This window comes from Hemibagrus wyckioides, linkage group LG23 (assembly GCF_019097595.1).
Source record: "Hemibagrus wyckioides isolate EC202008001 linkage group LG23, SWU_Hwy_1.0, whole genome shotgun sequence".
In the NCBI taxonomy this organism is placed as follows: domain Eukaryota; kingdom Metazoa; phylum Chordata; class Actinopteri; order Siluriformes; family Bagridae; genus Hemibagrus; species Hemibagrus wyckioides.
Genome location: NC_080732.1, coordinates 10872921 through 10890037, shown reverse-complemented (window position 1 = coordinate 10890037; position 17117 = coordinate 10872921). Strand labels below are relative to the sequence as shown.

The 17117-nt window shown below is 37.4% G+C and overlaps 1 protein-coding gene across 1 annotated transcript; it reads left to right on the top strand.

Moving 5' to 3' along the window:
* Positions 1 to 1414: 1414 nt before the first annotated feature.
* Positions 1415 to 15604, top strand: eef1e1 (eukaryotic translation elongation factor 1 epsilon 1). The gene is made up of 4 exons (XM_058376844.1): positions 1415 to 1571; positions 3028 to 3225; positions 13803 to 13898; positions 14437 to 15604. The coding sequence occupies exons 1-4, from the start codon at positions 1488 to 1490 to the stop codon at positions 14578 to 14580; spliced, it is 522 nt and encodes a 173-aa protein (XP_058232827.1). The 5' UTR covers positions 1415 to 1487; the 3' UTR covers positions 14581 to 15604.
* The last annotated feature ends 1513 nt before the right edge of the window (positions 15605 to 17117 follow it).

Sequence of the window (17117 nt, the reverse complement as noted above, 5' to 3'; positions counted from 1 at the left end):
TTTTCAATAAGACATGCCAACTTCCAGTAACTGTTGGAGGCTAGATGTGAGCATGTCCTGCAAGGTGACAAAGTTGAGAAAAGTTTAATGTATGCAAATATGGAGCAACAGTAGAGCACATTTGATCCGCATACAGAGACACAAGTTTTAAAAAAAATTATTCATGTGAAAATGTCATACATCAAAAATCAGACTTTGTGGGCATTCTAACTAAGTTGATTAATGCATTTAATAGCCAGGAATATTAGCGTTTAATTATTAACCATGTCGACCATGTGTGACATGACAAATAGCCATGCTGCCTGCGAATCCAAACTGTTTCATGGACCCAGAGAGTCAGACACTTGCAATTTCCCCACAGATAGATGGACACAAGAGCACATACACTGTCTCCTTCATCTCATACCATGCAAATATACACTGTTGAGTTTTATATATAAATAATGTCCTTCCTGAATTCTTTATTTTAATTACATTGCTGCTGACATAAGTCACCAGTTGGTGTATTATGAAGACGCCATGGCGTCCTACTACTACTAAAGGTTGACATAATAAAAATGTTTACAAATTGGTGGCACAACTAGCTTTACACTTTTGAAGACAAATCAGTTTTCTCGTCACTAAAATTAAATCATCGGTGTGTATATAAGTATCATATCATACAAGATGAAGAATCAGTGTGTGTTTATGCCATGGATCATGTGCTCTCTACCGTAGCATTGGCAGTCGCTACACTAACTTATTCCATATTTACCTACAATTAAACTTTTCTCGACTTTGTCACCTGACTGGACATGGCCAACGGCTGCTCAGATTGCCAGCTCTCACTGAAAATAGTTGATTTGTTGCAGCAAGTCGGCTGTATGTGTGAATTTGATTTTATCTCAGGCGTTCCTACTGCTGGTTGCCATAGTAATAACGTTCCTCAATGGGTGGAGCAACTGGCGTTCCACTTGACAACAAATCAGTTGCTAAAATTTTGCATAGTGTGAGGAAAGCGTTTGTCTATAAAACTCATCTGTGTGTACGTGCATACTTATACAAAGTTGAGAAACTTTTTGGTGCAGACTTGGTGCAGCGACTACCAATGGCTTGAAATCAATAGAGCACATGTTGCAAAGAGCACACACTGCCTCTGCTTCATCTCCTTTAATATGTATCATATATACACTGTTACATTTACAATGTACAAGTGACCTGTCTGTACATTTTTTCATTTTAGCGGCAAGAATTTGTTGTCGAGAGGAATGCCAGTTGCATTACACAATGCTAAACGTTATTACAATAGCGACCAGTAGTAGGAAAGTCTACTAGCGACTCGCTCAGATAGAACCTGAGTGCAGCATCGACCGTCCTGCCGTCACATCAGATCTCGGCTGTTTCCGCCTTCGCTTAAGACACTTGGTTGTCGGTCCTGGCTGTGGGCGTGGCCGAGCCTATTCACCAATCAGCGAGTGCATGCTGTACCACTTCCCTCGTGTAGCAAGATGGCGTTGAGAGAGCTTTCCTCGTTGGAGAAATTTCTGGGAATAAAAAAGCTAAATAAATACAGTACCCAAGGAGAAAGAAAGGTGATTTCACACACTTACCGTTTTTTTAGGGTGCAGCAAATACTGAGTGTTAGATATACAAGCATGTACATTGTTATCATGGGGCTAAACAAAATGCTGCATGCTGACAACACTTAGCTAAGCTAGCTGCATTGATTGATGTGTAATACAGAGAGTATAGTTTCAGTTTATAGATATACATTGATTAAAGGCATATCTGGTAAACCAGTTAAGTAGAAACAATGGCAGGCTATCTGATTAAACCTGCTTATGAAGGACGACAGCATGGTGTGATGAATTAAAGTGACTAGCTGCAGGTTAGTCTTTATAGTTTGACTCCGTCATTTTCAGTAAGCGCATTGTGCCGGGGAGCTGCCGGTGGGTCCGGGGCCACAGTCTCCCTAAGGCCGCTAAAGGCGCCAGGATCTTTACAGCCTGCTCTCTCTGTCTTATCCATTACGTGTTCATTTTACAGTCTGTATGATTACATTTACATTTGTGTATATATAAGGGGTTCTCAATTGTTTTGAACCTAGGGACGGATTCCACTGTAAAATAAATCGCAAGGTAATCTTCAGCACAGAACTGTTATTTTAACGTAAAGGTAATCTGTTTAGATTACCTCGCTATACTTATGTGAACAGCCACAGACTGTTTTATTAGAGTTACAGATTTATTAGAGTCCTCTGAGATTTTTATTCCAGAACTTTTCATCAGCAGAACAAATTAGGTCCAAGCTGACATTATTTCTGGATAGTGATCTCTTGTAGCAAAATTATAGTCTCAGTCCCTGGCAGTGCTTTACAGACCCCACTTTAAGAACAGTCTTGTTGCAGAATCCATCTATGTTTTATTTTTAACACCTTAGAGCAGGGGTGTCCGATCTTATCCGCAAAGGGCCTGTGTGGGTGTATGTTTTCATACCAATCATGCCGGAGACACTCTTGATTCCAACCAGTTTAATCAGTTGAACATGGCTTTCTATAGACTCAGGTGTGGCTTCTGCTTGATTGGAATGGAAACCTGCACCCACACCGGCCCTGAGTTCTGATTCTTGTGAATAAAAGCTTAGAATAAGACTTCATTTCCCAGAAACCATCAGTAATACAAAATTTTGTACTCAGCTGTAAATCTGAGTTTTAAGAAACTGCTGCTCATGCTTATCCCCATTTATTGTACACACAGCACAATCATCATGGGTTGTACAGAAAGCTGTATTTTTTTTAAAAAAGTAGCTAGATTTAGAGTTGAGTACAAACTCAGAAATGAAGTAAAAAAAAAAAAAAAACATTCAGAAACTTTAAGTAAAAAGGGACAAATAAACTTACTATAAGCTAGTGGCATAAGTAGCACATTGACCAGTGGCTACTTATTGAATTTGTAATATGTCCACAGCTGTTCAAAATGCTTATTTATTTATATTTTATTTTTATTTTTTTAAATAAATCCAGTTATGGTACTCTTTCTTTCATTTTAGGTCCCTGTTCTCCAGAACAACAATGCACAGTCTTTAGTTGGTTTGGCCACCATCAGCTGTCACCTGGTACATGAGGCTAAGAGAAGGGAACTGCTGGGAGATTCAGCTGAGCAGAGAGCTGTTGTCCAACAATGGCTGGAGTATCGATTGACCCGACTTGATCACTGCTCTAGAGATGAGATCAACATTATACTGAAAGTAAGAGATTTGGTCCTGCAAACAATCAGATTAACAAAGACTAAGTGGTTGAAAGACAGTGGAACCTCTGCATGCATATGGCACCTCTCACAAATTTTTGCCTTAAGAATTGAAATTTTGCAATGAATTTGCATTTTCAGCAAACGAACAAACGAAGCCAACACCGGCTAAGTTGCACATACGTCTGGGAGCTGTACAAAACTTGCTTGCTTCAGTGGAAAGGCAAGCGGAGCCAACTGAAGCGAGCTTGCAAATTTTACAAATGTTTTTTCAGTCAGCATAAACTGTTTCGAAAGAGTCAACCCATATTGCCTTTGGCATGTGTTCAAAGGCTATGTGATTTTCCACACATTTTTTTGCTGACAGATTGATGGCATGGATAGTCTGTTGTATTTTTAGCCCAAACTTGGTGGCATGACATCCTGTGAGGACCCTTGGAAATTGGTAATATTGGTAATATTTTTGGGTAGCTGGAACAGGTTATCTGCATTTACATTATTTCTTATGGTAAAATTCGTATCGCAAGAACCCGCCTCCAGAACGAGTTAAATTCATATGCAGAGGTTCCACTGTAATTATTTCTGTTTATGGTTGTGCAGTGTTAACATCTCTGTATTATGCCTTTCTGGATTTTTTTATTATCTTTAAATCCAAGTTAAATATGTCACCCATGTGCTGTGAGTCTTTCGGTCTATGGTGGCCATATATAAAAAGAAAAAAAAATTATAGTTGTACAACAGCTTGTTTATGAGATAAACTACATAGTCTGAATATCTAGATTTTTGCAAATTTAATTAAAAAAAAAAAGAAAATATTTCATTTAGAAGAGTATTCATACTCATGCTTTGATTATTTTTAGACATCTCTGGAACATGACGGCAATTTCAGTTGATTAGACATGATTTAGAATCGCACAAACCCGTGTATATAAGATCCGTCAGTTCATAGTGATTGACAGCACAAAAACCAAGCTGTGAAATCTATGGGGACATTGAGTGGGTAGATGAAAGCCACTTGTGTATAAAATAAATATAGCAGAGACTTAAAAAGCATGGGGGAAAAAATCTTTTTGATGAGTCAAAAAAAAGGCATTGGGGCTAATATTGGGCTGAACTCCATTCTTATATTTGGCAAAATCATGTACTGTTAAATGGCTAGTACCAATCCTTTGTTAAAGCAGGGTGATGCATCATGTTATAGGGTTTCTTCTTAATTGCATGAATGGGTTCAATTCAATTAAACTTGAGAGGCTCTGCCAATAAAAATTAAAGTCACTGGCCAAATCCAGGTGTACAAAGCCTGTAGTGACTTACTCAAGAAGACTCAAAGCTGTAATTGCTGCTGCTAAAATGGCACCAAGACATTAGCAGCAAATACTTTAAAACCTGTATATGGTGAGGTGGGGCTTCCATGTATCTGACTTGTTTATCCAGCTCCTCCCACAGATGCCTGATCAGCTTGAGATGTGAGGAATTTGAAAGCCAAATCACTCTCTTGAAGTGCGTCATGTTTCTCAAACCATTCCTGAACAGTTTTTGAAGTGTGGCAGGGTGTGTTATCTTGCTGAAAGAGGCCACTGCCATTAGAGAATACTGTTGTCATGAAGTGATGTACTTGGTCTCCGACAGTGTTTCAGTAGGTGGTATGTGTCAGAGTAACATCTGCATGAATGCCAGGACCCAAGGTTTCCCAGAAGAATGTTGCCCAGAGCATTACATTGCCTTCTTCCCATAGTGCATTTTGGCACTAGTGCTAATATTTCAGGAAGTGGTAAATCTTTTGAAGCCTTGCCAATATAATTGTACCAATCAGGAAAATAATCATAATTTTATTGAGATATTCTGTGTAAGTTAATGGCATATTTTTCAAGTCAATATTTTTTTTTTATTAAATGTATTACACATCAGCTTATACCTAACATAAAGTTGCTCTTTGTGGCTATACAATTACTGACTCAGTGTTAATTTTGTTGTTAATCATACAGTACAATAAAACTAAATATATTTCCGGCCAAACATTTATATACACCTATGATAGGTCTAAGCTATTTATTATATAGGATTCGGTTAGGCAATCTCAGATTTTCACACCTCCACTCAATTCATGTTACCACACCTCAAGGCATCAGTCTGAAAGTAAAAACTTGGTCACAACTGGCTCTTCTAGAAGGACAGTGAAACTGAAGTATACTTCCAGTGATGTAACAAAATGGCTTAAAGACAACACAGTAATAGAGTTGGTGTGGCCATCACCCTGACCTGAATTTTTGTGGACTGAACTAAAAATGTGTCTGTGAAGAGACTAACAAACCTGACTGAGTTACATATTTATGTCAGGAGAAACTAGCTAAAAATGTCCAGCAAAGTATTATAAAATTCTTGTGGGAGGTTACCCAAAATGTTTGATTCAGGTTCAAGTCCATCCTGATGCCCTACCTACTGTTTGGAGTTCTCAACACAACAAAACATCTCACTTTGAAACAAGGAAATTATTTATAAACAGATGAATCTACAAATAAATTAACAGAAATCAGAATTCCATTATAGAAATAGAATAACACCTTTTCACTTTATTGACTGTACTAAAGGATTCATACAGCAACAAATCAGAAATGCTATAGTTTGTTTCAATATTTTGTTTTCTATATATTTATAGAAATATATAATTCTCTCTCTCTCTCTGCTACTCTTCTTTCCCTACTAATCTGTCTTCCTTGATCCATGTTTCCAGGCAATGTCATTCCAAAGCCGGCCCATTTTACTAAAAAATGTTAACAAAACTAAAAACAGGACACCTCAGGCTTTCAGCTGAAATTGCAATTAGTGGAGTAGGGAATGATTATTACTTAATTTTATTTTAAATATTCAGATTTTCTATGTATTTCTGTATGATAACTGCTGTACTGTCCGGAATTGTTCTGCCATTGTTCTGTGCTGAATGCATTTTTAACAGTTTCGAAAGCAGTGTGTTAGCATGTGCTGCAAATATACAGTGTCTTACAGGGGGTAGAGTGTGAATGACAGAAGAGTTTTTTGGAAGATGTGGTCCTTGAGCATATTTTGTGTGAATGCAATGAAAAATAATTCTGCATAGACTTCTGTTTTGATGACTGTATTAAGAGTGTTAAGAATGTGACTTCAGTTTCAAATAATGCATGTTAGCAATCGAAAAAAATTGTACGATGCTCTGCATGTTGTACTCTCCTATGTGAATGTAGAGTAAGAGGCCAGAGCTGTGGATGTGCACACGTGTTGATCAGAATCCAGACCTATCTCTTTTGCTTTCTGAATAGTTCCAGTTTTGGTGAGCCTGTGCACACTGCAGCCTCGGCTTTCTGTTCTTGGCTGACAGAAGTGGAATCTGACATGGTTTTCTGTTATTGTAGCCCTTTTGCCTTAAGGTTTATCATGTTTATTCCAAGACGTTTATTTGTTTACCACAATTTTACGGGATGATAATCTGAGTTACTGTAGCCTTTCTGTCAGCTCTTTTCAGCCTTTCTGTCAGAAAACTCTTGAGACTGTTGTGTGTGTGGAAAGTCCCAGTATATTTATAGCACTTATAGAAATATTCAAACCAGCTTGCCTGGCACCAACAATCATGCCATGGTCAAAAATCACTGATGTCATTCCCCTCCTATTCTGATGGTTTTTTCATATTACCCAAAGTTGCTGGTTTGTATATGATTTTAGACAAAAAAAAAAATTCAAGGCATAAGTCAAGCTGGTACAGAGATATTACCTCACATCCTGTTTTCAGTAGCCTTTCCAAGTCACAGATGATGTCATTTTGTTTATTAACTTCAACTCATGCTTCTAATTATTTTATACGAAGATCTTAATGTCGGTATACACCGATCAGGCATGAAATTATGAGCACTGACAGGTGAGGTGAATAACACTGATTATCTCTTCATCATGGCATCTGTTAGTGGGTGGGATATATTAGGCAGCAAGTGAACATTTTGTCCTTAAAGTTGATGTGTTAGAAGCAGGAAAAATGGGCAAGTGTAAGGATTTGAGTGAGTTTGACAAGGGACAAATCGTGATGGCTAGACGATTAGATCAGAGCATCTCCAAGACTGCAGCTCTTGTGGGGTGTTCCCGGTCTGCAGTGGTCAATATCAAAAGTGGTTCGAGGACGGAACAGTGGTGAACCGGCCACAGGGTCATGGGTGGTCAAGGCTCATTGAAGCACGTGAGCAGTGAAGGTTGGCCTGTGTGGTCCAACCCAACAGACGAGCTACTGTTGCTCAAATTGCTGAAGAAGTTAATGCTGGTTCTGTTCTGGTGTCAGAATACACAGTGAATGACGGGTAAGGTTTGTTTTGGCAGCAAAAGGAGGGCCAACACAATATTTGGCAGGTGTCTGGTTGGTGTATTAAAGGTTTGTGAAATATATCCTCACTTTCTCTTTGGAAACTTAACCATCAGATTTGTTTGCAGATTATGGATAAAACATCATGCAAATCAAAAATCTGGACTGATCTCAAAATGTCATGATACAAATTACGTTAACAAATTTTGTAAGTGATGAAGCAAACAAGTGAATTTCAGCATGGTTGGAGTTTTACTAGTTGATGAATTATAGCTCCCCAGAGAGGAATTATTCTAAATGTCTTGGAGTACCACAGGTCAAGTTCATTTACTCATCTACAAAAATTGTTCAAAATCTGTTAAAGTGCTGCTGAGTCATGCCCTTACTTCCTGTTTGGTGACTTTGCTTTAACTTTGAATGTTGTATGGTTAAAATAGTACCAGTTGGTTTTTACAAAGGGTGTTATGGTGAGGTCCTTCATTTTCTACAAAGCTTGTTCAGAGAACTCTCACTGAGATGTGCTTTCTCCTCCTGTTTGGAAGTTTTTTCAAATAGTTTCACAATTCTGTAAATTACATTTGGTGATTGGACAAAGTTTATAGTAGATGAAGCTAAAAAACTAATAATTCAAAAATTGACATCATCTCTCTTAAATTCAGTTTGACCCAAAAAGTATGTCCAAATTTACCCTTCTGGTGGTAAAACAGGGTTTGATTCGTGTACAACAAAATTGCTGTGAATCTCACATGCAGAATTTAAGAAAAGGCACATAATGCATTTTATGCTGCACCATATATACGTGAATGTATAATAATAATTAGAAAAGTGCATTTCCGACACATTTTGTATCGATGCCCACAGATTGCTAATAATTATTCATGTACAGACGGTTAGATCAGAAAGTTTGATTTTCTTTTAAATGGCCAGTAAATGTAAATAAGTCCACAGTAATAAATCCAGCTTGAAAAATGAAAATACTTTATTGGAGGTAAAAAAAAAAAAAATGTGGCAATGTGAGTACAAATGTAGCCTGTTAACCTTGCATCAAAAAATGATCATAAAATAAAGCTTGTGATGGGGATGCTCTTTTGTGCATGCAGATTTTTCCTTGCACACCAAAGCTTGTCTTAGGCTTGCAGTGGTTTAAAACGGTGTGTGTGAGTTGTCCCCATTCCATGCATGTTCAGCTGTTTTCTTCTCATGGTTGAAATTTACCACATGTTCCAGAGACTGTATTTGTATGGACAGTAGATATTTTGTGTACGCAAGGGTTTAAAACAAGCATGTGAGTTGACCCCTTTTTATGTGCATACATCTATTTTTTTCTCGTGTTTTTAATTTACTGTGCATGCAATCTTCAATAACACACTGGATTTTTGCCGTTGATTTGATGCCAATTTTTTGCTAGCATGGCAAGTCCTGTGAAGCGACTTATGTTTAATGTCCTCCACAACAAGGGTTATCTTTATTTGTTAATGGGCTTTTCTCCAAAGTATTCAAGCATCTCAGTGCATATAACCTCATCATCATGTTGACCATCATGTTCACTTATGCTGGAATCTGACCCAAGTAAACCAGTAAGAAGGGATGGGAAAGGGCTGTTGCTAGGGACTGAAAGACTGATATTTTTTTCTTTGCACTTAACTGCAAGATAGGAACTTCATTCTTTTGAACCTGGGCACTAGCAATCGGCACAATGTTAGGTTCTGAGGATTCAGACCTAAAGAACTGCAGTCACAGGCCATTGCTACTTCAGCAGTCTATCTACCCGTTTATGTGTGCTGTTCCATTGGGTGCTTACATTTTGGACCAGCATATTCTGAGCTATGTCCATTTGCTTCTGTTTCTGCTTAAGCTTCCTGCATACTACAGTTCACTTTTGTGTTCTGTATGACACAATGTTTCAAGCACCTTCCTAACATTTGCTGAAACCCTGATCCTTTAATACATAGAGGTCCACCAACTGTAATGTGTAATGTTGTAGAATTTCATTTCTCAATCCTCTTCAAGAAAATTACATCACCCCTAGGTATGACTCTGTGGCAATGCTCATGAGGGGTACATTGCTGGTTTCCTTCATGACTTTTTTGACCTTGTCTTTTATTTCTTCAGACAGAATCAGTTTCATGATGTGCTCTTAATAGTAATCAGCTTTATATTCATATTTCACCACTGAGCCTGGATGCATGTCAGTTATTATTTTGTTCATAATACTGTTAGTCAACATCTTTGGTTGCTCAGATGAACATGAAAACATTCTATTTAAATGTGTCTATCAGGCACAGGTTTATACTCTTAAGTAATAAATTAGATGATATGCTTTAATATCATGTCTGGTATGCCTTAACTAGTAATACATTTTTGTAGTGATAATGATCTGATGATAATGATCATGTTGTGTTAAAACCTGTTATCCTGCAGAGGGCGCCAATGGTCTTGTAATGGTTGTTGAATGATACTGCATAACATTATCAGATAATTATTTAATCTTGGCGAGCTATAAATAAATCACTAGTGTTACTTAATATTAATATTTGACCACTGTTTTATAATATAAATGCTTAAAGTTCCTGAGTATGTGCTGAGTAACCATGGAAACATACAAACTCAGAGCGTGAGTTATGACCTTATTATGAAACACACAAAGAACAGTAATGTGCACATGTGAGAAAATATTGATTTATTCACGTTGACTTTCTGAATTTCTGTCTACTTTCTATTAAGTGTTAAAAAATTGATACAAATATATCATGCATATTGTACACATTTTTTTATTTGTATAGCACTTTTATCAATGGACAAAGTGTAGTCCTGAGAAGATGTAACAAAAGAAACCTTGCGAGAAATCATTCACAAGTTGTGTAACCAGGAGCTTTTGAGCAACTTATAAATCAGAGTAATATAGATTTAACACTATTTCCTTTGAGTTCAAGTTAAGTAAATGTGTGTTCACATTAAGATTATTCAAAATTATTCAAATCTATCTAGTAGTGAGCTTACCATGCATGTCTGACAAAGGATCTGTGAAACCTGGATGTCGCATTTTCAGGTGCTGCAGCATTGAAAATATTGTATTGTGGTAAATTTTTACCATTTTCCCTTGAATACCTCAGTTACCATGAATACCAAAATTTTTTCCCCAGGTACTTACATGTAATCAAGTAATTCTGACTAACTTTAATTATAATAGGGTTCCAGCACTTTTATTAATTGGACTTTTAGTAATAAGAACATATACAATAAGTGAAGGTTGGCCCCCTAATTAGTTATTAAAATCAACACCGTACAGACTGTAGCCTATTTAATGCTAAGCATGATTTGTCAGCCCCCTTCCACCCTGTCCATCAATGGAAAACAACTTGTATATTTTTTTTTATTTGGTTGTGGACCATTCTGCATATCAGAGACATAGGTGTGCTATATGATGTGTTTCTAAGATACAGATCAAGATGCAATATTTCAGTATTTTTTACAATTTTTGGCATGTTTAAAGTTAATATAGCATCTCAACAGTTTCATCAGATTTAGACTTAAACTGACATAACTAGACATACACTGACTTGGTTAGGTTAATTGCTGATATCACACCATCTTCACAATCATGTTTTACTCATGCTTCTGTAGGGATAAAAGCAAGCTAGAACGTTGAATTGCTCAGGTGTGGAAATGTGGTGATTGACACTTAATACTGTCACTTTAAACAGTAATGAAGAACCAGTGGTGTGTGCCCGGGGCTGGTCACTGTCTGTGACTGAGCAAGTCAGCAGAAGTCAACAATAGCACATCACAACACTGAAAGAAGAGAAGGCCAGAAGGACTTACAGCCATGAGATAAGATTGCAAAGACATCCGAGCCCCCTTCATGCTTAGCTTCCCACTGAGCAGTCACTGACTCCATTAGCCTTCAAGATGCTAAAACATATTGCACAAAAGTGCAAAAGATAGTCTTTTGTCCATATCCAAATTCTGTGAAAAGTTTTTCTTTCATTTAAATGAGTAAGTAGATGCAATGATGGCAACAAAGTCTGCTTTTCCCCACTAACTTAATAAATTGGTTTAAGGTGGGAAAGATGTGCACATCACAAATTGTGTAATTGATAATGTATACTTCAGGTATAAAAAATCACTATAGTTGACAGTTTACACTTTAAAGGGAAAAGAGTCTGTTGTTGATTTGTAAAATATTCCAGATAATTGCCATTTTCAGCACCTGCTAGGGGTTGCACTGATTAGTCCACTAATATATGTACTAGACACTTGCAGCAACCTTTGATGCACAGTGTGTGCAAATGCTTTTCTATCATTACCAACAGGAACTTTTTCAGCAATTTGTTCTACAGTAACTGTTGTGTGGGATTGGACTAGACAGTCTAGTCTTCAATCCCTACAACCATCATTGACCCGGTTCACTGGTTCACCAGTTGTAATTCCTTGGACCCCTTTTGATAGGTACTAAATACTGCACACCACGAACACAAGACCTACTGTTCGGAGATGCTATGACTCTAGCCATTCAGATTTGGATAAAAAAAATAAAATATACCACGCAACACTGTAAAGACAATAATCAACACATGGAGAAAATATGGCACAAGGGTGAGATTAGTAAGAACAGGACATCCCTCTAAAATTGATGAGAACAGGAGAAAACTGGTCAGGGATGCTCGTCATATTCAAGAATTCGTCATATGCCTGGGCTACACGGGAGGGTGGCAATATGAAAGCATTTTTTAACCAAAAAAACCCCACTCAAGCCTGTTTAAAATTTGCAAAAAAAAAAAAAAAAAATACATACAATCTTCCAAAACCATGTGGAATAATGTGGTATCGTCTGATAAAACCAATGTTTTGCCCATAAAAACACAGCACATCATTAAAAGAACACCATCCCCACATTGAAGCATAAAGGTGGCAGCATCATGCTTTAAGCTGGAACTGGCTTTGATCAGGGTGGAGGGAATAATGAATAGTTCCAGATACCAGTCAGTTTTGGCCCAAAACCTTAAGGCTTCTGCTAAAACACTTAAGATGAAGAGAATTTCACCTTTCAGTTTGACAATGACCCAAAGCACACCCAAAGCAAGGAATGGCTTCACCAAAACAAAATCAAGGTTTTGGAATGCCCCAATCAAAGTCCAGATCTAAATCCAATTGAAAATCTGTGGAGAGAGCTGAAGAGGGCTGTGCACAGGAGATGCTCAACCAATATGACAGAGTTAACCTTTTTGGAGGGAAGAGTGGCAAAATATTAATGAGTCAAGATGTACCAAACTGACTTTTACCCAAAAATGATTGAAAGCTGTGACAAAATTTAAAAGTGCTTCAAGTAAGTGTTGGATTAGGTGTGTGCACGCTTATGCAACCAGTTTATTGTACATTGTTTCTTTTTTTTTTCTTTTTCCTCTAAAATGATTCTAATTTTTCTAATTCTATTAGAATTCTAATTCTAATAGCTTGTAATTTTACAATAAAGGTGAAAAAGGTTCAAACAGGATTTTTTTTTACATCACAAAAACAATTTTAACAGGGGTGTGTAGACTTTTTATATCCACTGTGTATGCATGTATACATACAAGTCAAGTCAAGAGGCTTTTAGTTGTTATTTTAAACATGTACATCTAATGTGGTACAGTGAAATGAAACAATATTTCTCCAGGCTCTGTTGCTGCATAAAAACAGAGCTACATAAAACATCACAGAGCTAAGGATAAAGAAAAATTAAAAGAAAAGAAAATTAACCTAAAGGGCATGTGTTAAACCTTGTGTAAACAGTGCAGGACAAAAATCCACGGAGTATCTGTCGATGCTGGTCACTCTACGCTGACTCATATGTACATATATAAGAGGGATGTATATGCAGTGTATGCAAGGCTACATGGGCCCCATTGCAAAAAAAAAAAAAAAGTTTGCCTGAGGAAGCGGAAGCATTTTAAAGCTCTCTGTTTGATGGAAACAGGCCATTAAACATGATATTTACTAGAAACAATGAGTAGTACTCTATAAATAACAACAGAAATCAGTGTACAGGACATTTCCCCATCAGCCAACACTAATTTGCTTTATAATACAGAATGTAACAAAAGATAGATTTGACTGTGATATAGCAGAACAGGAATTATGAAGGTAAAATTAAATTCACATTTAGCTTTTTTTTCTTTGCATAAAGGTTTCGCTTCAATATGGGTCAATAAAGAGTCTTGATTATTCAAATGAAATAATTTGTATATGTTAGGCTTTAAGCTTTTGTCTATGTTTTGCAGGAACTCAATCAGTACCTGGTGGACAAGGTGTATCTGGCTGGAAATAGCATCACTCTTGCGGATATGCTGATGTACTATGGCATCCACCACATCATTGTAAGTTTCTCTGATTTGGCAGGAAAGATGAAAGCATAATGAAGATGTGTTTACTTTATTTTGGTATCTTAATTTATGTGTTAAACTGATCACATGTACCAAAAAAGCTTCAGCCCTGAATGAATGGGGAAAAAAAGAAATTGAAAGATGATTGGGTGGTGTACTCTTTCTGTAAATACACTATATTGCCAAATGTTTTGGGACACCCGTCCAAATCATTGAATTCAGGGGTTTGGCTTGGCCTTGCTTTGTGCACTGGTGTGTAGTCATGTTGGAACAGGAAGGGGTCATTCCCAAACTGTTCCCACAAAGTTGGGAGCATGAAATTGTCCAAAATGTCCTGGTATGCTGAAGCATTAAGAGTTCTTTTCACTGTAACTAAGGGGCCAAGCCCAACCCCTGAAAAACACCACTGATTTGGAGGGGTGTCCCAAACCTTTTGGCAATATAGTGTATCTTTTCAAAAGATATTTCTCTATATCCATTTTGCCAAATTATTAAATAATTTCATTATTGTTCTCTTCTTCTCCTAAATCAGATGGAGCTTGCAGTACAGCAAAAAGAAAAGTACTTGAACGTGACCCGATGGTTTGATCACATCCAGCACTATCCAGGAGTGCGTCATCACCTGCCCCCTGTGGTAGTTCTGAGGAACAGAGTGTACCCAAACGGTCAACACTGACTTCCTTTTGTTGTCCACTCTCTAATGGGTAAAGCAGAGCAGTCCCATCTTTCCTCTCTGTGATCCCCCCTGCAGGTTGGGTTTTCTGTACTGATTGCATTGGGGCAATTCAGACCACTGGGACAAGAGAAAATATTTGTTGTGGGGTTTTTTTTTTCCTGTTTGTGTTTATGAACGTGTTGAGCAGTTAATGTATGGCAGTTTCCTTTAGGAAAGTACATTTATTAGGCATGTACTACATGTATGAAGTAGTATGAAGTATGAAGCAAAAGAAAAATACGTATGCAGCTAGTTGTGCCAGCCAAACTCATGCCAGAGGATGTGCAGTATTCCTGTCCATTTTAGGTTTAATTTCATTTCGGCTCCCTTTTTATTCATTTTCTATCTGTCTTCTTGATTTCGTCTGTTCTGTTTTCTCCTGCTTATCATTTTCTCTCTGAGCTGCAGTAATAGCAGTTGTGTGGGCAGTGTACAGTGCTTAGCCAGGCATGCTGAGTTTGTGCTCTGGGGGTAGAGGGCAGGCTACCAGCTGCAGCAGGCAAACCAGTGCCAATGCTGCTTCCTCTCCTAAGCATCTCCACAGCCAGTTGCCGGGAGCAAATGCACTTTATTTCATCATTTCACCAACAGTCTCCCACCCTGAGCTGGAAAATCCCATCATGGAACAGACATGGGCTTTCAGCTCGATCCAATTGATTGCCAGTCGAAACACTAACAATATCACAGATTTGAATACATATATATAAAATACTTTAAATGAGCTGGTTGTTTAAGGAACTGTCACACATTTCCTCTGTAAATGGAAAAAAATATTAAAGGATTGCTTGTTTGAGCCACATTTCTGGTTTTATTTATTTTATTTTATTTTATTTTTTTGCCTTTTATTTAAGTCAGTTTCTGCTCTGTGTAGAGACTGTAGTCTTTGTCCTAGGAAATCTGTTGATATTTTTGTTTTGGGAAAAGTAACCCCATTGTTTGTTAATCTCTGTTGTGCATATACTGACAATATACTGATTTTATTGTACTTCCAAACTCATAAAATTCTTTTGTGCCAATAATGTAAATGTGTTCTATAAATGCTCTTACCATTGATGTACTCTCTTTCACGGTGTTTCAGTAAAAAAACAGTGGAACAAAGCAGCATGTGTTTGAAGGAAAAGAACACAAACAACACAAATCCAGCAGTCATCAGGACAGGTCTTGTGACTATATAATGAAGATCTCCACAGTCGAGTGTTTGTTTCATTTCTCATATGTCCCATTATATTTAATTGTCTGGATAATCTAAGAGAAGCATTAGAATGATTTGAGGTGTCAGAGGAAAGCACCATTTACATTTCATTTTGTGAATTTTAAATAAAGTAAATATTTAAGCAATAAAAATAGATTTTGTTGAAACGATGTATTTATGTACTAGCACAGGAGTCCAAAAATTAAGATCTTTTGAAGTTCCATACAAAAAAAATAAAAGCATTTCAGCCAGCTGTGACCTGGATTCCTGGATAAATGTAATATATTGTAAAAATTAACAGTATATTGTAGTTAATAAACATGGCCTTAACTCTTTTCCATGTGGTTAGGCAGCACTTAATTTAGCCATTTTTCAGAGTTAAAGTTTAAGTTATGAAAAAGAAAGTGTGATGACATTAGAGATGAGAATTCAAGTCCTGATGATGCCACAGCCAACTGTGGCTGGGAGCACTCTATAGACCTACTCTCAGGGTGGGAGACATTACCCTCTCCCCTGTCAGTCAGTGCAACACTAACCACCAGTTATGGTCTCTGACGGTGTCCGGGCAGGCAGGGGGTTGTACAAGCAGTCCATCTCTAATCTTAAAACAAGCTCAAATCAACATAAAATTCCCATTACCGCCATTTAAGACAACATATGCACTGTTCAACTGAGACACTTGAGGATCTGTATTGAGACTGTTTTTATTTTTTCTTCTTTCTTTTACGGTCAACCTGAACACAATGGCTTTCTACCAGCCTATTATATTTGCCTAGACAACACAATTTCTCACTGGAAGTGGTTTGCATTCTTAAGACAATGATTTTGATGCTCCATTTACAGCTGTGCAAATATATGGACACTGTTAATAGAGGGGAAAGTGGTTCTGGCAGCTTGCACTACTGTTGCTCTATCCGGCAGTGATGATGCTATTGTACATAACCTTTGATCTTTGATCGTCTACTACAAATAGAGTAGAGTAGAGGCATAAGCAGATGGGGCCATCAGGGGGAAGAAGATTCCTCTCTATACAAAAAACCTGATTCTATTTTAGATTTCATCCTTTGTTTTCTGATATTTTACTTTCAGAGACACTAGAAGAATATGTGCTTGCATTTATTTATGAGTGAAAGCCAACCACACTTGCTGATTTGAATACATTGTCAAGACAATGGTAAAAGCACAGAAGGAACCCCAGTGCTCTTCAGTCAACTAAAAGAGAATGGAGAAAAGGTGCATTTGTGTGACCTAAGGCGCAGTTAGGGCACTTCAACTTTGGGTTTGGATGACAGATTGTTCCAGATTT

Excerpts from the sequence above, each read along its gene's own strand:
- eef1e1 (XM_058376844.1), top strand. The coding sequence starts at position 1,488 with ATGGCGTTGAGAGAGCTTTCCTCGTTGGAGAAATTTCTGGGAATAAAA. Across the intron at positions 3,226-13,802 it reads AGATCAACATTATACTGAAA|GAACTCAATCAGTACCTGGT; the intron begins GTAAGAGATTTG and ends TATGTTTTGCAG. Across the intron at positions 13,899-14,436 it reads ATGGCATCCACCACATCATT|ATGGAGCTTGCAGTACAGCA; the intron begins GTAAGTTTCTCT and ends CTCCTAAATCAG.